Genomic DNA, 20,604 nt, shown 5'->3' on the forward strand with positions numbered 1-20,604 from the left:
TCTCTCTCTCTGTCTGTGTCACTCTTTCATCCCTCCCTCTCTCTCTGTCTCTCTCTTTCTCTATTGCCACATTCTCTTCATCTCTGAGTTGTGCCCAGTCAGAGGGTGCTGGTGGGGTGGCCCTGCCACTACATTCCTCTGGTGACCCGTGGTGGGCGAGGGGGAGGGGCAACAGGGGCACGGCATAGAGATACAATATATTGTTGTTAGTGTGTGTGTTTTCTCTTTACTTCTATGGAGCAGGGTCACAATCTGACCTCTTTCTGAGGCCTTTAAGTGTGTGGCTGTTCCACGCAAACTCTGACAGTGGCAACAGAGCTGACATTTACTGGCCACACGTCACAGATAGTTGCTAGGTCTACCCTTCTCTCTAGGTTCTGTCCCAAAGAATGTAGACGAAACACTATTTACAGTGCTGTATGTTGACAACATTTGAGTACAGTGTTGAATAAAACGACTAGGTGACCTGAGGCTAACACGAAGGACTGGTCGTAAGGGCAGATGACAAAAAGTCTGTGTTGTTTGTGCAGTTTCAGAACACTTAATACCCTCAGCAGTTCATACTTTCCCCAGACTTTCATACGCAGACACACAGTTGAAGTCGGAAGTTTACATACAGTTAGGTTGGATTCATGAAAACTCGTTTTTCAACCACTCCACAAATGTCTTGTTAACAAACTAAAGTTTTGGCAAGTCGGGTAGGACATCAACTTTGTGCATGACACAAGTAATTTTTCCAACAATTGTTCACAGACAGATTATTTCACTTATAATTCACTGTATCACAATTCCAGTGGGTCAGAAGATTATACACTAAATTGACTGTGCCTTTAAACAGCTTGGAAAATTCCAGAAAATTATGTCATGGCTTTCGAAGCTTCTGATATGCTAATTGACATAATTTGAGTCAATTGGAGGTGTACCTGTGGATGTATTTCAAGACCTACCTTCAAACTCAGTGCCACTTTGCTTGACATCATGGGAAAATCAAAAGAAATCAGCCAAGACCTCAGAAAGAAATTTGTAGACCTCCACAAGTCTGGTTCATCCTTGGGAGCAATTTCCAAACGCCTGAAGGTACCACGTTCATCTGTACAAACAATAGTACGCAAGTATAAACACCATGGGACCACGCAGCCGTCATACCTCTCAGGAAGGAGACGCGTTCTGTCTCCTTGAGATGAAAAGTGAAAATCAATCCCAGAACAACAGCAAAGGACCTTGTGAAGATGCTGGAGGAAACAGGTACAAAAGTATCAAATATCCACAGTAAAACGAGTCCTATATTGACATAACCTGAAAGGCCACACAGCAAGGAAGAAGCCACTGCTCCAAAACCGCCATAGAAAAAGCCAGACTACAGTTTGCAACTGTTCATGGGGACAAAGATCTGATGAAACAAAAATAAAACTGTTTGGCCATAATGACCATCGTTATGTTTGGAGGGAAAAGGAGGAGGCTTGCAAGCTGAAGAACACCATCCCGACCGTGAAGCACGGGGTGGCGGCATCATGTTGTGGGGGTGCTTTGCTGCAGGAGGGACTGGTGCACTTCACAAATTAGATGGCGGCATGAGGATGGAAAATTATGTGGATATATTGAAACAACATCTCAAGACATCCGTCAGGAAGTTAAAGCTTGGTCGCAAATGGGTCTTCTAAATGGACAATGACCCCAAGCATACTTCCAAAGTTGTGGCAAAATGGCTTAAGGACAACAAAGTCAAAGGTATTGGAGTGGCCATCACAAATCCCTGACCTCAATCCTATGGAAAATTTGTGAGCAGAACTGAAAAAGCGTGTGCGAGCAAGGAGGCCTACAAACCTGACTCAGTTACACAAGCTCTGTCAGGAGAAATAGGCCAAAATTCATCCAACATATTGTGGGAAGCTTGTGGAAGGCTACCCGAAACGTTTGACCCAAGTTAAACAATTGAAAGGCAATGCTACCAAATACTAATTGAGTGTATGTAAACTTCTGACCCACTGGGAATGTGATGAAAGAAATAAAAGCTGAAATAAATCACTCTCTCTACTATTATTCTGACATGTCACATTCTTACAATAAAGTGGTGATCCTAACTGACCTAATTTTTACTCTGATTAAATGTCAGGAATTGTGAAAAACTGAGTTTAAATGTATTTGGCTAAGGTTCCGACTTCATCTCTACTTATTAAAAAAATAGTTTTTCTCCCTTAATAGTACCACTCGTGTAATAGACCTACCTATAATCTTTAATTCCATTAAAAAAGTCTCGCCATTTTAGATAAGCGACAGATTCATTTTCTTCCCACTGGTGCCAAGCACTAAAGTCACGACTTAGCCTTGTGTTTTTCTCAAGCAACATGTCGGAGCGCTGTAGTGTAGTCGTGTGTGTCCAGAGAAGACGTTGTCCTCCTGGCTTAACTTCCTGTTGAGCCCAGAGGGACTGAGCCAATCTGAGACCCATGGAGGGGGGAGGGGAAACTCCAACCTAACTCCTGCTCCTCCAGTCTCTACCCCGACCACACCCCTCTGAGACTGCTCCAGAGCAAACCCCCCCTATTCCCACCACTCCGAGCTGCTAGAGCTCTGCTGTGTTGCTCTGTACTGTCTGGATGTGTTGTATATGCCACAGAATGAAAAAGAACACATACTGTGGGGTCTGCAATTATTGACACCCCTTGATAAAGCTTAGCCATAATGACTGTACAAAGTAAATAATTCAAATGCCGAGCTATGTATTGTATGCAAAAAAAACATTTGGGGAAATAATATTGTTTTATACTAATGAAATTGCTCTGGAAAAGAGAAAGTCGTGTTTTTCTTCTCTCAAAAAGGCAGGGGTCAAAATTATTGACACCGCTAAAGATTCTTATAAATAAAGTAGTTAAACTTTTAGTATTTGTTCCAGTATTCCTAGCACGCAATGATCTTTGACCCCTCTGTAACTTCCTCACTCAACATTATTCACGATTCATTCAGGATTATCTGTAATCATGGTAGCATCCGCATGAATGTAGAAGTGTTTAGAAACCTATTCTATTCTTATTTACAATAAACGTCACCACAGTATGACACTACACATTATTTACCATTGATTTCTATTTTGCACAAAATGATCTGAAACACAACCAAAACAAACAGCAAATGCATCCAACGAGTTTGTAGAGTCACAAGCTTGATGCATTGCATGCCAGGAATTTAGGACCAAATACGAAACATTTGACTGCTTTATTTATAGGGATCTTTAGGGGTGTCAATGACGTTGACTTGTTATGGTACATGCTGCAGTGACAGTGGGCTGGTGGAGTGTTCTCCAGAGGAGGTTTAACTGCATGCTCTCCACTCAGTCAGAAAGAAGGAGTGAACTGGAGAAGAGAGAGAGGGAGAGTAGAAAGGAGGGGAAGGTGAGAGGAGGAAGGGAGCGAGAGAGAAAAAGAGAGAGAATGAGAGCTCCGAGGTATTCACTACGGAGTTGGGCTTTGGAACAGAGCAGAATAAGAGATATAATCCATAATGGAGCCCAGCTGTTGAGGTAGTGGTGAACTAGAGAGAGAAAATGGCCCTATTTATTTAAGCACTCATTTTGTAAGTGTTAGATGTGTATACTTACTGCGTAATATATTCTCTTCTATGTTTAATTAACATGGGACATTTAACCAAAAGTCGTTGAAGGACTGGGGCATTTAAATAGATGGAAAACGGAAATAGCTGAGAACCGGGAATCATCTGGAGCACAGAGAGAGGAGGGTGGAAGAGGGAGTGAGAGAGGGGGGATGAGAGGAGACAGAGAGAGGGGGGAGGAGGAGAATATATTGGGGTAAAGAGAGAGAGAGAGATGGAGAAGAGAGAACGAGGAGGGAGGGAATGAGGGAGGGAGAGCAAAAACACCCCGGTCCAAGCTCCAAGCTGACTTCATTTGGTAATAAAACCCAGCATTGAGCTCCAGATTCAGATCCTGTCCAATGACGTCTTTTGGGCTGAAATCTAACTGTGAAAAATGACTTAGTGGAGCAGCTGTGAGTTTGGCAGACGAGAAATGGGCGGTTCTGTCGACCCCCTGCCCATTCCCCTCCTCCACCTCTGGAATTCTCTGTCTTTCTCTCTCTCGTTCTCATTCTCATCTCTTTCTCTCTCTTTATCATTCTCGTCACTCTTTCTCTCTTTCTCATTCTCGTCTCTTTCTCTCTCTTTATCATTCTCGTCTCTCTCTCTCTTTCTCATTCTCGTCTCTTTCTCTCTCATTCTCGTCTCTCTCTCTCTCTCTCTCTCTCTCTCTCTCTCTCCCTCCCTCCCCCCATGCTGTGTTCATGACTTGATTATGCTCTTGGTATTTCTAGGTCTGTGTGTTAGTCGTGCTATAGGAAGAAGCAGAACGGCTCTGTGCTTCACAGTGATTGGTGTGCATTTTCCTCTCACACTGTATTCCACACTAGTGAGCTTGAATCCACTTTACTGACGGACTGGTCAAAGGAACCATGACTCCCACACATATTTAATCTAATGGCAGACAATTAGACTAGGTACGGACACTCACAAGCCACAAAGACATCAATCGTTTGGTCTTGCTTAGACGCTTATAAAATCCTGATTTAAAAAAAAATGTGGAGCACCTGTGATGGACAAAAAAAAGTATTCTAATTTAATTTTATCTTAGTAAGCACATGGTGTTGCTGCCCGTATCTCTGCATACTTGCAGTTCTCTGGACCAGTGATGGTAATAGCAGACCAGAATAAACCCCTATACTGCACCCCTACAGAGAGTATAGCAGATGAGACAGCCACGCCATACAAAAAAATTACACTGTTGAAAGAACACGCGTGAACAAATTACAGACATACTGTGTGTGTTTCCCCAATATTTCCAGTCCAGTATAAGTATCACGTGTGTTTTTGTAACCGGCGGGTTTAGAACCCGTGACTCCCACAGGAGAAGCCAACGTCTTGACCATGAAGGACAACACTCATTTTTAATAAGGCGCAGGCGGGGCTACCTCATCACGTGACCGTGAGCAAACACGACCGGCTCGTGTCCGATACACGTTCACATGTGCATTTCCACATTTTAATGTCAGCTAGGGTTGTCAAACGATTCAAAAATGTAATCGAGTTGATCGCAGGATTTGCTGGGATTACCAGCAAATTCGTCACTTGCTCAAATCGAGCTGTAATTTACAAAAAGTATTACAATAATAATTGCGTTCTCATTTTGTTCAAAGTAACGGTTAGCAAAATCGGGTAAATTGATGAACACACTTTCTTTAACCTCAAAGTCAATTGGTTTTGCCATCACATTGTTTTTAGCTATATAGATGATGTATGTTGATGTTTTCAGTGAATTTTAAACGCTTTCAGACAATGCGGAAAAAAATATATACAAATAGTTAACTTGAGGCATGGAGGGACAGAATAAGTTACAAGAAGAACAAAAATAAATGGAGGAACTTAGTCTGGATGGTCTTCAGAAATAGATGAGAGGGGTTGAGGGTGGATGAGAGGGGTTGAGGGTAGATGAAGGTTGGTATTAAAATACACTGTCTGTAAAATGTATATATATTTTATATATTTATTTTACCTTTATTTAACTAGGCAAGTCAGTTAAGAACAAATTCTTATTTTCAATGACGGCCCAGGAACAGTGGGTTAACTGCCTGTTCAGGGGCAGAACGACAAATTTGTACCTTGTCAGCTCGGGGATTTGAACTTGCAACCTTTCGGTTACTAGTCCAACGCTCTAACCACTAGGCTACCCTGAAAGTAGAATCCTAATAATTGTTGTCCATTAGTTTCTCCAATTAGGGGAGGGTTGGTAGGGTTAGGGGGAAATATATACAAAAAAATAATATACAGTGCCTTCAGAAAGTATTCAAACCCCTTGACTTTTTCCACATTTTGTTACGTTAAAGCCTTATTCAAAAATGTTTTTTCCCCCTCATCAATCTACACACAATACCCCATAATGACAAAGCAAAAACTGGTTTTTAGAAGTTTTTGCACAAACTGAAATAACACATTTACATAAGTATTCAGACTCTTTACTTTACCTTAGGCAGCAATTACAGCCTCGCGTCTTCTTGGGTATGACACTACAAGCTTGCCACACCTGTATTTGGGGAGTTTCTCCCATTCTCCTCTGCAGATCCTCTCAAGCTCGGTCAGGTTGGATGGGGAGCATTGCTGCACAGCTATTTTCAGGTCTCTCCAGAGATGTTAGATCGGGTTCAAGTCCGGGCTCTGGCAGGGCCACTCAAGGACATTCAGAGACTTGTCCCGAAGCTACTGCTATGTTGTCTTGGCTGTGTGCTTAGTGTCGTTGTCCTGTTGGAAGGTGAACCTTCGCCCCAGTCTGAGGTCCGGAGCACTTTGGAGCAGGTTTTCATCATGGATCTCTCTGAACTTTGCTCCATTCATCTTTCCCTCGATCCTGACTAGTCTTCCAGTCCTTGCTGCTGAAAAGTATCCCCACAATATGATGCTGCCACCACCATGCTTCACCATAGGGATGGTGACAGGTTTCCTCCAGACGTAACACTTGGCATTCAGGCCAAAGAGTTCGATCTTGGTTTCGTCAGACCAGGGAATCTTGTTTCTCATGGTCTGAGAGTCTTTAGGTGCCTTTAGGCAAACTCCAAGCAGGCAGTTATGTGTCTTTTAGTGAAGAGTGGCTTCCGTCTGGCCACTCTACCATAAAGACCTGATTGGTGGAGTGCTGCAGAGATGGTTGTCCTTCTTGAACTCTGGAGCTCTGTCAGAGTGACCATCGGGTTCTTGGTCACCTCCCTGACCAAGGCCCTTTTCCCCCGATTGCTCAGTTTTGCCGGGCGGCCAGCTCTAGGAAGAGTCTTGGTGGTTCCTAACTTCTTCTGTTTGAAAATGATGGAGGCCACTGTGTTTTGGGGGACCTTCAATGTTGCAGAACTTGTGAAAATGCAAATGTGATATGTGTTTTTTTTTGTAAGGGAGGCTACAGTCTGGGGAAGCCATTCCCTGTCCACCTTCCCCTTCTCTGTTTTCTTTCCCTGTCATTAAAACCTTTCGGCCAGAGAGGGTTCTGGGTGCTTAAACATTCTCATTCCCTGGACCCTGCCATTAACACGGCTATTTCCCTCTTTCTCTTTCTCTCGTTAACGCTCCCTCTCTCTGGTTGCTTTAACAAGCGGTAGAGGGAGGAGCAACAGAGTCGTTACAGATATGGGCGAGTGTTTTATTTATATGTTTAAGGTCGAGCGTTTGCCCCAGTGTCAGTTGTTGCGGTGACAGTTGGAGTTAGAAATGTTTGCTGAAAAGTTGAATGCCTTCTTTATCTATGCTGTTTTAGGGCTCCCGAGTGGCGCAGCGGTAGAAGGCACTGCATCTCAGTGCTAGAGGCATCACTACAGACACCCTGGTTTGAATCCAGGCCGTATCACAGCCGGCCGTGATTGGGAGTCCCATAGGGCCGGCGCACAATTGGCCCAGCGTCGTCCGGGTTTGGCCGGTGTAGGCCGTCATTGTAAATGAGAATTTGTTCTTAACTGACTTGCGTAGTTAAATATAGGTTCCATCAAATTTAAAGAATAAAACAATCTAAAAAAACTCAGTTGTTTTCTCCCTCCGCTTTACTATATCCCTGTCCCCTCATCCTCCCAACTGTCTCTCTCTCTCGCACTCTCGCTCTCTCGCACTCTCTCTCTCTCTCCCCCTCCCTCCCATGTGTAGGCAGGCATGAATAATGTCTAACAGCTTATCTGTGTAACCCGCAGTGTCTCCCTTCCCTCACTCCCGCCTCCCTGCCCTTATATGCTAATTTGACCTACAAATTCTGTCAAAGTATGTCAAATGAATGAGAACACTGTTGAACTCCAGCCAATGTTCTTCCTCCCTATCTCTCTCTCTCTCTCTGTCGTCGTTCTGCCTCTCTCTGTGTTTCACTAGTTTTTCCTGCCCCCTCCCTCAACACCTCCCCCAGCTTCACTATCTGTCCCTCTTACCCTTTTTCTCTCGCTCATATCTCAGAAAGTTAGGATACACGTTAGCCGACTAAACTCAGCTTCACAATTTACGATGGAGTTGAGCCGGCGACTAGTGTGGGGGCATACAGGAGCTCCGACGTCACATGAAATTAAATCGCTGAAATCTGTAGTTTTTGATCAAAAACGTCCTTTTATCTGACGTCGGTAGTAGCCGCACTAGTATCCGCTCAACTCCATAATCGTGGAGTCGAGTTTAGTCGACTCCCATCTCCAATAACAGCATGTATTCCTCAGGCTAAACAAAAGCTAGACTTTTGTCTAATATCTGCTCAGGGTCCAGCTGCAGTGTTGGTGTCAACCTAGTTGGAAAGTGTGGGACTGAAACGGACTGACTGACCCATGTTGTAGGTTCCAGTTCCAATGCAGCTGTCCTGTCCAGTCTTGGCGAGAGTGCAGCACTAACCGTGAGACCTGGGCCTGTATTCACAAAGAGTCTTAAAGTAGGAGTGCTGATATAGGATCAGTTTTGCCTTTTTAGAGTAAGATTACATAGAAAGAGGGGGGCCTGATTCTAGCTCAGCTCTCCTTTGTGAATACGGCCCTGGTTCTGTTGGATTATGGCTGCTGTGTCTGTTTCTTTACGTTTCCCAATTGCCCAACCAATGCCCACTGTTTTAGCCCAAGGATCCCCCTTACTATATGAGATGTGTAATGTGTGTGTGTAGTAGTAGGAAAGTATAAGTAATTGTGTTTTTTTTGTCTCTTGGCTTCATAGAAGAGCACTTGCATTGACAGACAGACAGACAGAGAAAAGTAAGGAGTTTTCCAGTCCAGGGGCTGGTGTAGAGCAGGCCACATGAAAACAGACCCGGCCACTGTAGTCAGTCCACCACAGCCAATGATTAGTAGACTGAGACCATTAATAAGCACCATTACAGCTGCCTGCCTCCATCTCTCTTTTTCTCTCTCCTTCTTCTCCCAATCTCTCTCTCTCCCCCCACCCGTTCTGTTTTTCCTTTCCATTGACACGCTCCAGACATTACAGGCTTCCAATCTAAAAAAGTATCCACGTTTCAAAACAAGCTCTTATAAACAGCTGTTATCCAGGTTCAGATCTTCTGCCGACAAAATCTGCCCTTCCCTTGTTTATCAGAAGACGTCATGGTCCTGAGAGAGGGGGGGATTCTGGGTCGGCTCGCTCCAGATCTGACCTCTGCTTGGACTGACCCATTTCTGGAGTGGACTCTCCTTGTCCCCACACGCACTCACACATGCCGACACACTGTAAATCCGTGAAACACGTGACCCATTTATAACCTAAACGTCAGTGTTTAAAACTTAAAGATTAGGCATTTAGATTAGCCAATAAGTGTCCTCGTCTTAAACGCAGGGGTTTAGAATGCCAGATTAAACATCATAGTCAGCGGTTTCCAGTTTCCAACTAGGAGAACACCTATATCTATTTTAAACACTAGTGTTTCATTGCCGATCGTCCTGCATTCAGTCATTAGAAATTGATGTGACTTTTCCATTCCATCAGTGTTAGGAATGTCTGTCACCTTGCCTACATTTCAGCCCAACTGAACATGACATGAAAAAATATTCCAATTGTTGGATTTCCTCGACCAAAAAAGCTGATACCGATTAATCGGCTGATTTTAATTTTTTTAATGTATTTGTAATAATGACAATTACAACAATACTGAATGAACACTTATTTTAACTTAATATAAAACATAAATAAAATCAATTTAGCATCAAGTAAATAATGAAACATGTTCAATTTGGTTTAAATAATGCAAAAACAAAGTGTTGGAGAAAGTAAAAGTGCAATATGTGCCATGTAAGAAAGCTAACGTTTCAGTTCCTTGCTCAGAACATGAGAACATATGAAAGCTGGTGGTTCCTTTTAACATGAGTCTTCAATATACCCAGGTAAGAAGTTTTAGGTTGTAGTTATTATAGGAATTATAGGACTATTTCCCTCTATACCATTTGTATTTCATTAACCTTTGACTATTGGATGTTCTTATAGGCACTTTAGTATTGCCAGCACGAAAGTGCTGTTTGAATGAAAGTTTACGGGCCCGCTTCTGCCTACCACCGCTCAGTCAGATACTTAGATACTTGCTCAGTCAGATTATATGCAACGCAGGACACGCTAGATAATATCTAGTAATATCATCAACCATGTGTAGTTAACTAGTGATTATGATGGATTGTTTTTTATAAGATAAGTTTAATGCAACTTATCTTGGCTTACTGCATTCGCGTAACAGGCAGTCTCCTTGTGGAGTGCAACGAGAGAGAGGCAGGTCGTTATTGCGTTGGACTAGTTAACTGTAAGGTTGTAAGATTGCATCCCCTGAGCTGACAAGGTGAAAATCTGTCATTCTGCCCCTGAACAAGGCAGTTAACCCACCGTTCCTAGGCCGCCATTGAAAATAAGAATGTGTTCTTAACCGACTTGCCTAGTTAAATAAAGGTATAAAAAAAACGTTTTTTAAAATCTGCACCCAAAAATACAGATTTCCGATTGTTATAACTTGAACACACACACCAGCTAAACCTTCAGTCGGTCACCATGGTCTCCCACTGCTTCCCCCTTCCTGTCCCCCTGTTTGGCCTGATGGTTTTGACCTGTGCTTCCTTGCCAGAGTGGAATCTATATTCTGCTTTCCTCCCTTCATTGTGAAGTAGGTTTGTATTTGTTTCTGTTTTTGTCAAGAGAAGGAAAGCAAACGCCAAGCCTTTAGTCATTGTATTCAGATACAGTTTCCTCTGGGCTGGTTGGACACATAGCAACACCTACACAAACACACATGTACTCTCACACGAACTCTCGCACTATCTCGCAGTCAGGCAGGCAGGCAGGCAGGCAGACAGGCAGGCAATTCTCTTTATGACCTGCTTGAATCTGGATAGTTAGTTAGTCAGCAGCCCCATAATGCACTGTGTCCCTTACCACACAGGTCTGCTTTGTTGGCCACATACCTCCCAGTTTGCTGTGCCGCCAGGCCAGGGCTCTGCGAAAGTAGGTTGGAGCAGTGAGAGCCTATTGTGGTCTTTCAGGGATGCCGTCCGCAGCAGGGATAGCCCTCTGCCAAAATGATTGTTACATGACAATGATGAGACACAATAGACTGATTCAGATGATGTCAGGGCCTGTGTTATTCATCTTCAGTAATACCTCCCTGCCTGTAGAAGTCATTGTGATAATGGAGAGGTGTGTGCATACTCAAGGTCAGTATAGAAAGAGTGAAGAGTTGACAGTAGTGCGGTGACGTGGAGTTTCGTGCTTTTTGTGTGCTGAGAGTTTCTGCTTTAACAAGGTTACTATTGATTCTGTCTGCTAGTGAGGATAGGGAGGAGAGTTTGATCTATCGAGAGAGATGGAGGGGGGGGACAGTAGTGCGGGGGGGGGGCAAGATTGAGGTGGAGAGAGGGGGACAGGAGGGAGGGAGAGAGACAGAGTCCAGCGTAACGAATGCTACGGGGACAGGAGTGTCACGGCCCTTTGTGGTGTGGGTGGGGAACCCCTATTCAAGCAGCAGAGTTACAGGGGGGCATAGCTTGGTGTTCTGGATTCCACTGCACTACAGTCAGCATAACTTACAACCAAACACACAATGTACTAGTCTCGCTTCTTCAACAGCCAAACACATCATGTAGACTGACTACAACAGCACAGCATTCGTAATGAATACTCTTTTTTTTGCTAGCTCTGCTAATTGACTTTCCACACAAACACACTTTGAATTTACAACCACTGCTCCCATAGCCTGGCCCTACATGTGTTTGTGCTGTCTTGCCAGCTCTTATGTTCATCATGGTCATGATGGAGTTGGCTAAACAGCACAAACAGATCTGGGACCAGACTAGTGCTCCCACCCTCTGTGCACTTATCAAACTAATAGGTCAGCGGTTCCCAACCTGTTCCGTCACGGGGGCCACCAAAATCACTGTCAAAAGCTCTTGAGGACCACCATTCACGAGTCGAGGATTTTTTTAAACATAAAATATCTCGGAGGTCAAATTTAGTTCATTTTAGCAGTGATCTATTATTGTTATTGTAAATATTTTGCAATGTCAAAAGCTTATAATACCATTTACACTTCCCACTGTTATTATCAATTTTTTTTTAATTTTTTAAATCTAAAATAAAACCATTAGTGGGTTGAAACCCACTGCAATAGGTTTGTTGTGCATTCCTTTGTAGGATAACAACAGCCTACCCAGTACCCTCTCTCCTCCTCTCTCCTGCTGTTGAGGCATCCTATGGTGACGTTGATAGACTGTTACTGCCGTAAGGGTTTGCCTGTTGGCACGTAGACATGTACACGTCTTTATTGGGTTACTGGGTGCTGTAGTTATTTGACTGTTTCTGTGTTGGCATGTGGGGAAATAACCATTAGATAAGACACAAGGCTACTGGTAGTGATCGCGTAACCAAACCTCAAATCTCACGTGTGTTGGCCTGCTGCTAGCTGTTAGGAGAGACATGATGCATTGATGCTGTTGATTTTCGTCTGAGATACTTTGTGTGTGTGTGTGTGTGTGTGTGCTTGTTTGGTTGTTTCTGTGTTGGCATGTGGGGAAATAACCATTAGATAAGACACAAGGCTACTGGTAGTGATCGCGTAACCAAACCTCAAATCTCACGTGTGTTGGCCTGCTGCTAGCTGTTAGGAGAGACATGATGCATTGATGCTGTTGATTTTCGTCTGAGATACTTTGTGTGTGTGTGTGTGTGTGTGTGTGTGCTTGTTTGGTTGTTTCTGTGTTGGCATGTGGGGAAATAACCATTAGATAAGACACAAGGCAGTGATCGCGTAACCAAACCTCAAATCTCACGTGTGTTGGCCTGCTGCTAGCTGTTAGGAGAGACAGGATGCATTGCAGTAGTGATGCTGTTGATTGATCTGGGTTTGTGTAAAGTATAGCTCCAGTAACGTATAGCTCCAGTAACGTATAGCTCCAGTAAGGTATAGCTCCAGTAACGTATAGCTTCAATAACGTATAGCTCCAGTAAGGTATAGCTCCAGTAACGTATAGCTTCAATAACGTATAGCTCCAGTAAGGTATAGCTCCAGTAACGTATAGCTTCAATAACGTATAGCTCCAATAACGTATAGCTCCAGTAACGTATAGCTCCAGTAACGTATAGCTCCAGTAACGTATAGCTCCAGTTCTGTTGGCTGAGAGCTTCTAAGGGAGGAGTGGATCTGTGTTGAAACCTGTGTGATTGTTTGTGCTGGGGGAGCAGTGTGGGAGAACTCCTCCCCTCATGCCGTCTCAATGTTCCCTAAACTCTCAGTGGGTCTGGGCCCCCCTCACGGATCCTCTGTGTTGTGGTTATGAAGGAGAATGTGCTGTGTCTAGGGTCTGGCTCTGGATCAACTTCCTGCTGCTGCTGGTGTGTTTACCTGGGTCTGGGCCTGCTGGCTGGGCTGCTGGGGGTCAAGCATGTCCTCAGGCCTGGGCAGCGGGTACTCCTTCAACCCCCTCTCTCTGATCTCTCCCTGGCCGAGGGGTGGAAGGGAAGCAATGTGCCCATACTGGCTATGTGGCTATAGGTATGGGACCTCCTCAGGGACACTGCGCTCTTACGCTCCTTTCGAGAGGTTTATTTGCCTGCTCGGCGACTCGCTTTCAACTCCCCCACCTTCCCGCCCTGCCACCCAGCCTCCCGGCCCTCCTCCTAGCTCTAGCAGAGTGTTTGCTCTCAGTATTAGCTGACCTCCTGACTCTGTTCTCCTTAGCACTTCCCTGGCTCTGCTTCTTACCCGAACACCTCTGCAGGGAAGCAACAACCGAGGCCACCGGCTGGGTTCCTCAGCGTTGTGTCTGGCTGAACTTATTCTGAATACAGCCATAGAAGCACACCATGTATCACACCGAGGACGCCAGCTGCTCTCGCCCACGCCTCTGCCCTTTAACTGTCGACCTTTACGCGTAGAATTTAAGAAAACACTGCTTGTCCGTAGTCTTCTTGTCGCCCGACACCATGTCGTCTTTTCTTCATACTGGTTGTGTGTTTGTGTGCTCTCCTGTAGGTGTTCCAGGACCTGGGAGTGTCGGTGCTGGCCGGGGCGTCAGAGGGCTACAACGTCTGTCTGTTTGCCTACGGGCAGACTGGCACCGGCAAGACCTACACCATGATGGGCACGCAGGTGAGGAAGGGTTATAACGCTTGACTTTATGCAGGTATAATGCATTACGACGGCACTTATAAAGTGTTGTCAGGACAGTGTTACCTCTCATATAATCTGGAACACCCCCGTTTGGCGTTCTCTGCTGTGTGTTGAAAGGAGGCACAGTGATTTGATTTGATTTGGAGGCACAGTGCCAATAAAGTGAATGACTCTTCTCTTTTCCTCCCTCGCGCTCTCCTCCTCCTCCTCTTCTCCTCTCAGGACTCCATGGGCCTGACCCCCAGGATTTGTCAGGTAAGGAATCGGTCCCATAATTCAGTCTAGAGGGTCTCGTGAGGTAGTGTTCTGGCTTATTGACCTGTTCCACCTGTCTGGTATCTCCAGGACCGGTATAGTTGTCGTGACGTTGCCTCCTATGCATGCTCCTATGCACGCTCCTATGCACGCTCCTATGCACGCTCCTATGCACGCTGAACCAGGGCTCATACCCGAAATCCTCATTCGGCAGTAATAAGTTGTTCATTCAAGTTATTCACAGGAGCGCTGTACTATTTCTGCTCTGTGGATCACACAAGACGACTCAGCGCCAGATTGATTTGGTTGTTTATCTTTTCTCTCCAGGGCCTGTTCAGATCTGACGCCACCTTCCCCGAAGGACAAAACTCCAGCAGGGTTGAGATCAGGTACGAGGGGGCTGTGTGTTTGCCTATTTCTCCTTGAGTGATCGCCTGACTCCAGCTCTCAGTGAGCGCACATTGGTATCTAGGTGTCGTGCCAGTTCCTTGTGACGGTGCATTTTACTCTCCTTCACCTGCAGCTTTCTGGAGGTCTATAATGAGCGTGTCCGTGACCTGCTGCGAGGCAGAGAGCGGAAGAAGACAGACTCCCTACGGGTTAGGGAGCACCCTGAGAAGGGACCCTACGTACAAGGTGAGGGGACCGAACAAGTGTCTACTACATGAAGCCGTAGTGGTTGGTAGATACAATACCCATTAAGTCCAAATTTACACCGATCCAATGTGTGGGGTGGAATGCGTATGTGCGGGATAGGATTCACTCACCAACTCAGTGGATATGTTGTGTAGCTGTGGTGAGCAGTGTAAAGATAAAGGGTTTGCATGCTTATTTTAGAGTTCAGTTGCAATCTCGGCTTGAACCCAGGCTCTGCACTTTGCTCTCTCTTTTTCTCCCTCTCCCTCCCTCGCTCTCTCTCTCCCTTTGCCTCTCTCGTTCTCTCTGCCTCTCTCTCTCTTTCTTACTCTCTCACTCTCTCTCTTTTTTCTTTCATCACTTCTCTTTCTCTCTCTCCCTCTCTCCGTCTCCCCCTCTTCCCTCTATTCCCTCAAGCCCAACATCCACTCATTGTCTGTATCAGGAAAACTCCCCGAGCATCACAGGAAGGGATGTCACTTCCTGGTGGCAGCATGAAGCACATTGCTGTACTCTACACACAGACCAGATTATAATGTTTGGTTCTCCAGAGTCTCCTCTCTCTTTCTCTATCTGGTTCCCCCAACCCCTTACCACCATTAAGTCTCTTGGTCTAAGAAATGTGCAAAAATAGTTTTCCTCACCATTGACTTCTAAGTTTACTGCAGAAAAAGGATGATGTTACATCATCACTTGGGAAGTTAAAAGCGATTGGAGGGTTTTTGTGGCTGTGCGAGACACCAGACGTGATTCAGCTGAACCACATTGTAGTAACTTAGTTCCTCAACACTTCCTAATCGCACATCACTGCCAACTCAGACAATGTTGTTCAATTAAACGTTATTATTCTGTTTGATATGATTCTGCATATTTTTAGGTGGTATTGATAACTGCTTTCTGTCTGTCTGTCTGTCTCTGTCCCTCTCCTCTCCTCTCCTCTCCTCTCCTCTCCTCTCCTCTCCTCTCCTCTCCTCTCCTCTCCTCTCCACAGACCTGTCCCAGCACGTAGTGTCTGACTACAAGCAGGCGGTGGAGCTATTGGAGGAGGGCATCGCCAACCGCATCACCGCGGCAACACACATCCACGATGCCAGCAGCAGATCCCATGCCATCTTCACCATCCAGTACACCCAGGTGAGGTCCCAACCCGGCGTCAATCCAATCCCAGCACTTGGATTCACTCGCCCAGGTCACGACCCTGCCGATCCATCAGTCACAGTAGTTATTCCAGTCTGTTTATTCGTCCCCATGCAGGCTATTCTGGAGAATAACCTTCCCTCAGAGATCGTCAGCAAGATCCACCTGGTAGACCTGGCTGGCAGGTGAGTTTGTTGAAGAGGTTAGCCCTGCGTGTTTCCAGATGCCTAATCATCCCAGATACAGGTCTCAGTATCCATGAGCAAGCTGCCTCCTAGTGGATCTCTTCTGCCATGACTGTGGGTTCACTGACCCGGCAGTCTCTTTTTATCACACAGTAGCTTTTTGCTATGGTACCATTTCCAGCGTTGCGTTTCTCTAGAATTTGCGATGTTCCAGTGTGTTGTTGTTGCTCTGCCTGACAGCGAGAGAGCAGACCCCCACTACTGCAGAGACCGACTCACTGAGGGATCCAACATCAACAAATCTCTGGTGACCCTGGGTATCGTCATCTCTGCTCTGGGTAAATATTAAACTGGACTTTTTTATTGGGAAGTACTGTCTTCCTATCTGTGTTCTACCATCTCCTTGTCAGAATCCACTTAGCTTTCAGTACACAGATCATGCTGTACATACATGCACATCTTTCATTCGTACAGGCTGATATTTGTAGATGTGCTCTCCGTACAGCACTGTGCCTCACGTAACTGACCCAGTGCCCTACTTATCTTCTGTTCTGTAAGACTAGCCAAGTGAGACTACCCTACCCCTAACCCAATCCTCCCCCCTGTCCCTGTATCTCTCCCTGTCCTTGTCTCTTGTCCTTTCCTCTCATTGTCCCTATCTTTTGCACCTGTCTCTGTCCTGTCTCTGTCTCTGTCCTGTCTCTTTCCCTTTATCTGTCTCTGTCCTGTCTCTGTCCTGTCCCTGTCTCTGTCCTGTCTCTGTCCTGTCGCTGTCCTGTCCCTGTCCTGTCCCTGTCTCTTTCCCTTTCTCTGTCCTGTCCCTGTCTCTGTCCTGTCCCTGTCTCTGTCCTGTCCCTGTCTCTTTCCCTTTCTCTGTCTCTGTCCTGTCCCTGTCTCTGTCCTGTCCCTGTCTCTGTCCTGTCCCCGTCTCTTTCCCTTTCTCTGTCTCTGTAACCTAACTCTCCCCTTGTCTCCCCTGTGTACGGCTATCTCCAATAAAACATCAATCCTGAACTACGTCGGTCCCTTTCCAGCCCAGAACTCCCAGATGTCCAGTAGTTGTCAGAGCATCAACAGCGTGGCCAGTGAGGGCGATGCAGGCAGCACTGTGGGCAGCCAGACCAGCTCTCTGTCTGGGGGAGGAGGGGGAGGAGGAGGAGGGAGAAGACACTGCTTCATCCCCTACAGGGACTCTGTCCTCACATGGCTCCTCAAAGACAGCCTGGGAGGAAACTCCAAGACCATCATGATCGCCAGTGAGTGAGGAATATTGGCATTGCGTTGCACATTTGCGTCAACTAGTGGGAGTGGGAATAGTGATCACGTTTTCTCTTGGTGCACTTATGATTTAGTCATTTGGCAATGTACGATGGGCAATCGTTTGTCTAGACCACAGCACTGAAGAAAGACCGTTGTTGCTGAATGAGTCCAGTCAGTGGTTGGAATGAGGGTACTGTAGCGTTATTATCCCAACTATGTATCTGACCCCCCTGCCTGTGTCTTGCAGCCGTGTCCCCGTCCTGCAGAAGCTACAACGAGACTCTCAGCACCCTGCGCTATGCTGCTCACGCCAGGAACATCGTCAACAAGCCACGCGTCAACGAGGCGAGTGTTCTGAGCGTTCTGTTGTATGTTGCTGCAACCTTTCGTCCACCACCTAGTGAGCCTTGTCAAGAGGTTATGACCTCTCGACGTAACGATAGAGGTGTCAGACTGACAGTCGTAGGGACCTGGGGTTGAGTACCGGTTGGGGCTACAATATTAGTGGTAGAGTTTGCTTTTGCGTCCTTTCCATTGCCTCTGAGTGTTTGGTTGTGCTAGTGTCTGAATATCGTAAAGGATCTTGTCTTGCCTCCCGACAGGATGCCAGTGTGAGGTTGATCAGAGAGCTACGTGAGGAGATTGACAGGCTGAAGAGCATGCTGCTCAGCTTCGAGATGGTACTGGTTCCACGGGATCGGGGTTTTCACTAGGATTTATAATCGCATGCACCAGCAGTGTTATTGGGGAAAAAAACGATTTGAAGTCATTTCAATTCTAGGTTATTACTGCCTTTGTCTTGTGACGTTGACCAAAATGTCTGTGGTAATTCCTTCACAGCAGCGGAATCCCAGCCCTTCTCTGAGCGACGAGCGAGACGGCAGTCTGTCCGACATGGTGTTACAGAACGAACTAAAGGTAGAGAGGCTCATCTATCAGACTTCCCACTAGAACTGTGTACCGTCACTTTTAGTAAATATTACCACGTCTTGTCTTCTTTATACAATCTATGCTCCTGACTCCTCTCCACTCTGCCTGACCCTAATCTTCCCTCCTCCAGGTGGATCAGCTGACGAAGGACTGGTCAGAGAGCTGGCGGGACAAGAAGGAGCTGTTGGAACAGTACAGTGTGGATATCAACAGAGACCGGGCTGGTTTTCTCATACACTCCCTGTTACCACACCTTATTACACTGGACCGGGATGTACTCAGCACCGGGGTCACCTTCTATCACCTCAGGGTATATATAATACACACCTTCGGATACTAATACACATATCCTCATCCACGCCCTGGTACCACACCCTATTTCCCTGGACCGGAACATACTCAGCACCGGAGTCAGCTTCTATCAGCTCACGGTACGAGCGTGCATACGCATGGACGCTGGCACACACACACGCGTGCGAGCACAGACACGCACACACGCACAGACACAGACACACACACGCACAGACACAGACACACACACGCACAGACACAGACACACACACGCACAGACACGCACACACGCACAGACACGCACACACACACAGACACACACACACAGACACACACACACATCCACGGAACTCACATTCTACATGTTTCTCTGCACTACACTTCTTCTTTTGCTTCTTTCTATGACTGAAATGTTTCTCTTTTTTTTTGTCTACTAGATTCTCCCTCCCTGTTCTTCCTTCTCTCTCTTTGTACTGCTCGATGTTAAGACGAGGTGCGTTTTCACTCTGTCCCCTCTCCTTTTCTCCCCCCGTTGTGAGGCACGGGCTCTGTGGACCTACGCCTATCCTGATTCTGACAACGACTAGAATGGCTTTAGGGCCGATGATTATGCCACTTCCTGTATTTAAAGAGCAGAAACCACCTTGGAATCCATACGGCTCCTGTAGTGGGGCTGTAGTTACATAAGCTAGCCTTTTTATCCCACAAGATAGCATTTGGTAAACAAATACTTGTTTTCCTGAAAGCAAGCCTAAGTGTAGGGCTCTGAGGCCTGTGAGAGTCATGCTTAGTGTAGTAGAACGTCATGTGGCAATGTTCTGTTATGAAATGTTTGTTTTAGGCACACCCAACCGTGCGTTTGTTGACATGTTTTTTTTTCTCCCATCCACTGTTTAAACCCTCTGTCATCCTGAACTCTTCACTACCCTCTGTTGTAGGAGGGGGTGACCACGATTGGACCTCAGGACAAACTGGTTGAACCACAAATAGGTAGGCTGATGTCATATTGATGTCTCCTATGTTCTCGGTTTATTATCTGTCATATTGATATATCCTATGTTCTCTGTTTATTATCTGTCATATTGATATCTCCTATGTTCTCTGTTTATTATCTGATATTGATATCTCCTATGTTCTTTGTTTATTATCTGTCATATTGAGATCTCCTATGTTCTCTGTTTATTATCTGTCATATTGACATCTCCTATGTTCTCTGTTTATTATCTGTCATATTGATATTTCCTATGTTCTCTGTTTATTATCTGTCATATTGATATCTCCTATGTTCTCTGTCATATTGATATCTCCTATGTTCTCTGTTTATTATCTGTCATATTGATATCTCTCTATGTTCTCTGTTTATTATCTGTCATATTGATATCTCCTATGTTCTCTGTCATATTGATATCTCCTATGTTCTCTGTCATATTGATATCTCCTATGTTCTCTGTTTATTATCTGTCATATTGATATATCCTACGTGAGTATTAGATAGATCTCGTGCATGCAGTACATGTCTTTTGGAGAAGCATTTGCAACTTCAAATGTGTTTGATTTTTGGAGTTCCTTAGTGTATGTCTTTCCCCTCCAGTCCTCCAGGGCGGCGCCACCTGTGAGATAGAAAACCAGTCTGGGGTGGTCATCCTGAGGCCGCTGCCAGGGAGTGTCTGCATGGTCAACGACAGGGAGGTGACAGAGCCCTGCAGACTGGCCCAAGGTAGGCCCTCACCTAGTTCTCAAACACTCTCTTCTGAATCCCTTGTCAAAGAGTGTCTGTCTTGT

General features: G+C 45.6%; 1 protein-coding gene across 1 annotated transcript in view; it reads left to right on the plus strand.

Annotated features, from left to right (window-relative positions):
• stard9 (StAR-related lipid transfer (START) domain containing 9) overlaps nucleotides 1-20,604 on the plus strand; it is a 55,395-nt gene that overhangs the window by 9,496 nt on the left and 25,295 nt on the right. Inside the window, exons 4-17 of the mRNA XM_036954602.2 lie at nucleotides 13,991-14,107; nucleotides 14,351-14,383; nucleotides 14,711-14,772; nucleotides 14,907-15,019; nucleotides 16,011-16,153; nucleotides 16,274-16,341; nucleotides 16,582-16,679; nucleotides 17,376-17,597; nucleotides 17,849-17,946; nucleotides 18,204-18,281; nucleotides 18,442-18,519; nucleotides 18,662-18,841; nucleotides 19,761-19,812; nucleotides 20,414-20,539. Coding sequence (XP_036810497.2) covers nucleotides 13,991-14,107; nucleotides 14,351-14,383; nucleotides 14,711-14,772; nucleotides 14,907-15,019; nucleotides 16,011-16,153; nucleotides 16,274-16,341; nucleotides 16,582-16,679; nucleotides 17,376-17,597; nucleotides 17,849-17,946; nucleotides 18,204-18,281; nucleotides 18,442-18,519; nucleotides 18,662-18,841; nucleotides 19,761-19,812; nucleotides 20,414-20,539 — 1,468 coding nt within the window. The remainder of the gene's footprint in view (nucleotides 1-13,990; nucleotides 14,108-14,350; nucleotides 14,384-14,710; nucleotides 14,773-14,906; nucleotides 15,020-16,010; nucleotides 16,154-16,273; nucleotides 16,342-16,581; nucleotides 16,680-17,375; nucleotides 17,598-17,848; nucleotides 17,947-18,203; nucleotides 18,282-18,441; nucleotides 18,520-18,661; nucleotides 18,842-19,760; nucleotides 19,813-20,413; nucleotides 20,540-20,604) is intronic.

Source organism: Oncorhynchus mykiss, chromosome 19, assembly GCF_057628025.1.
Source record: "Oncorhynchus mykiss isolate SJ-2025 chromosome 19, ASM5762802v1, whole genome shotgun sequence".
Lineage (NCBI taxonomy): Eukaryota > Metazoa > Chordata > Actinopteri > Salmoniformes > Salmonidae > Oncorhynchus > Oncorhynchus mykiss.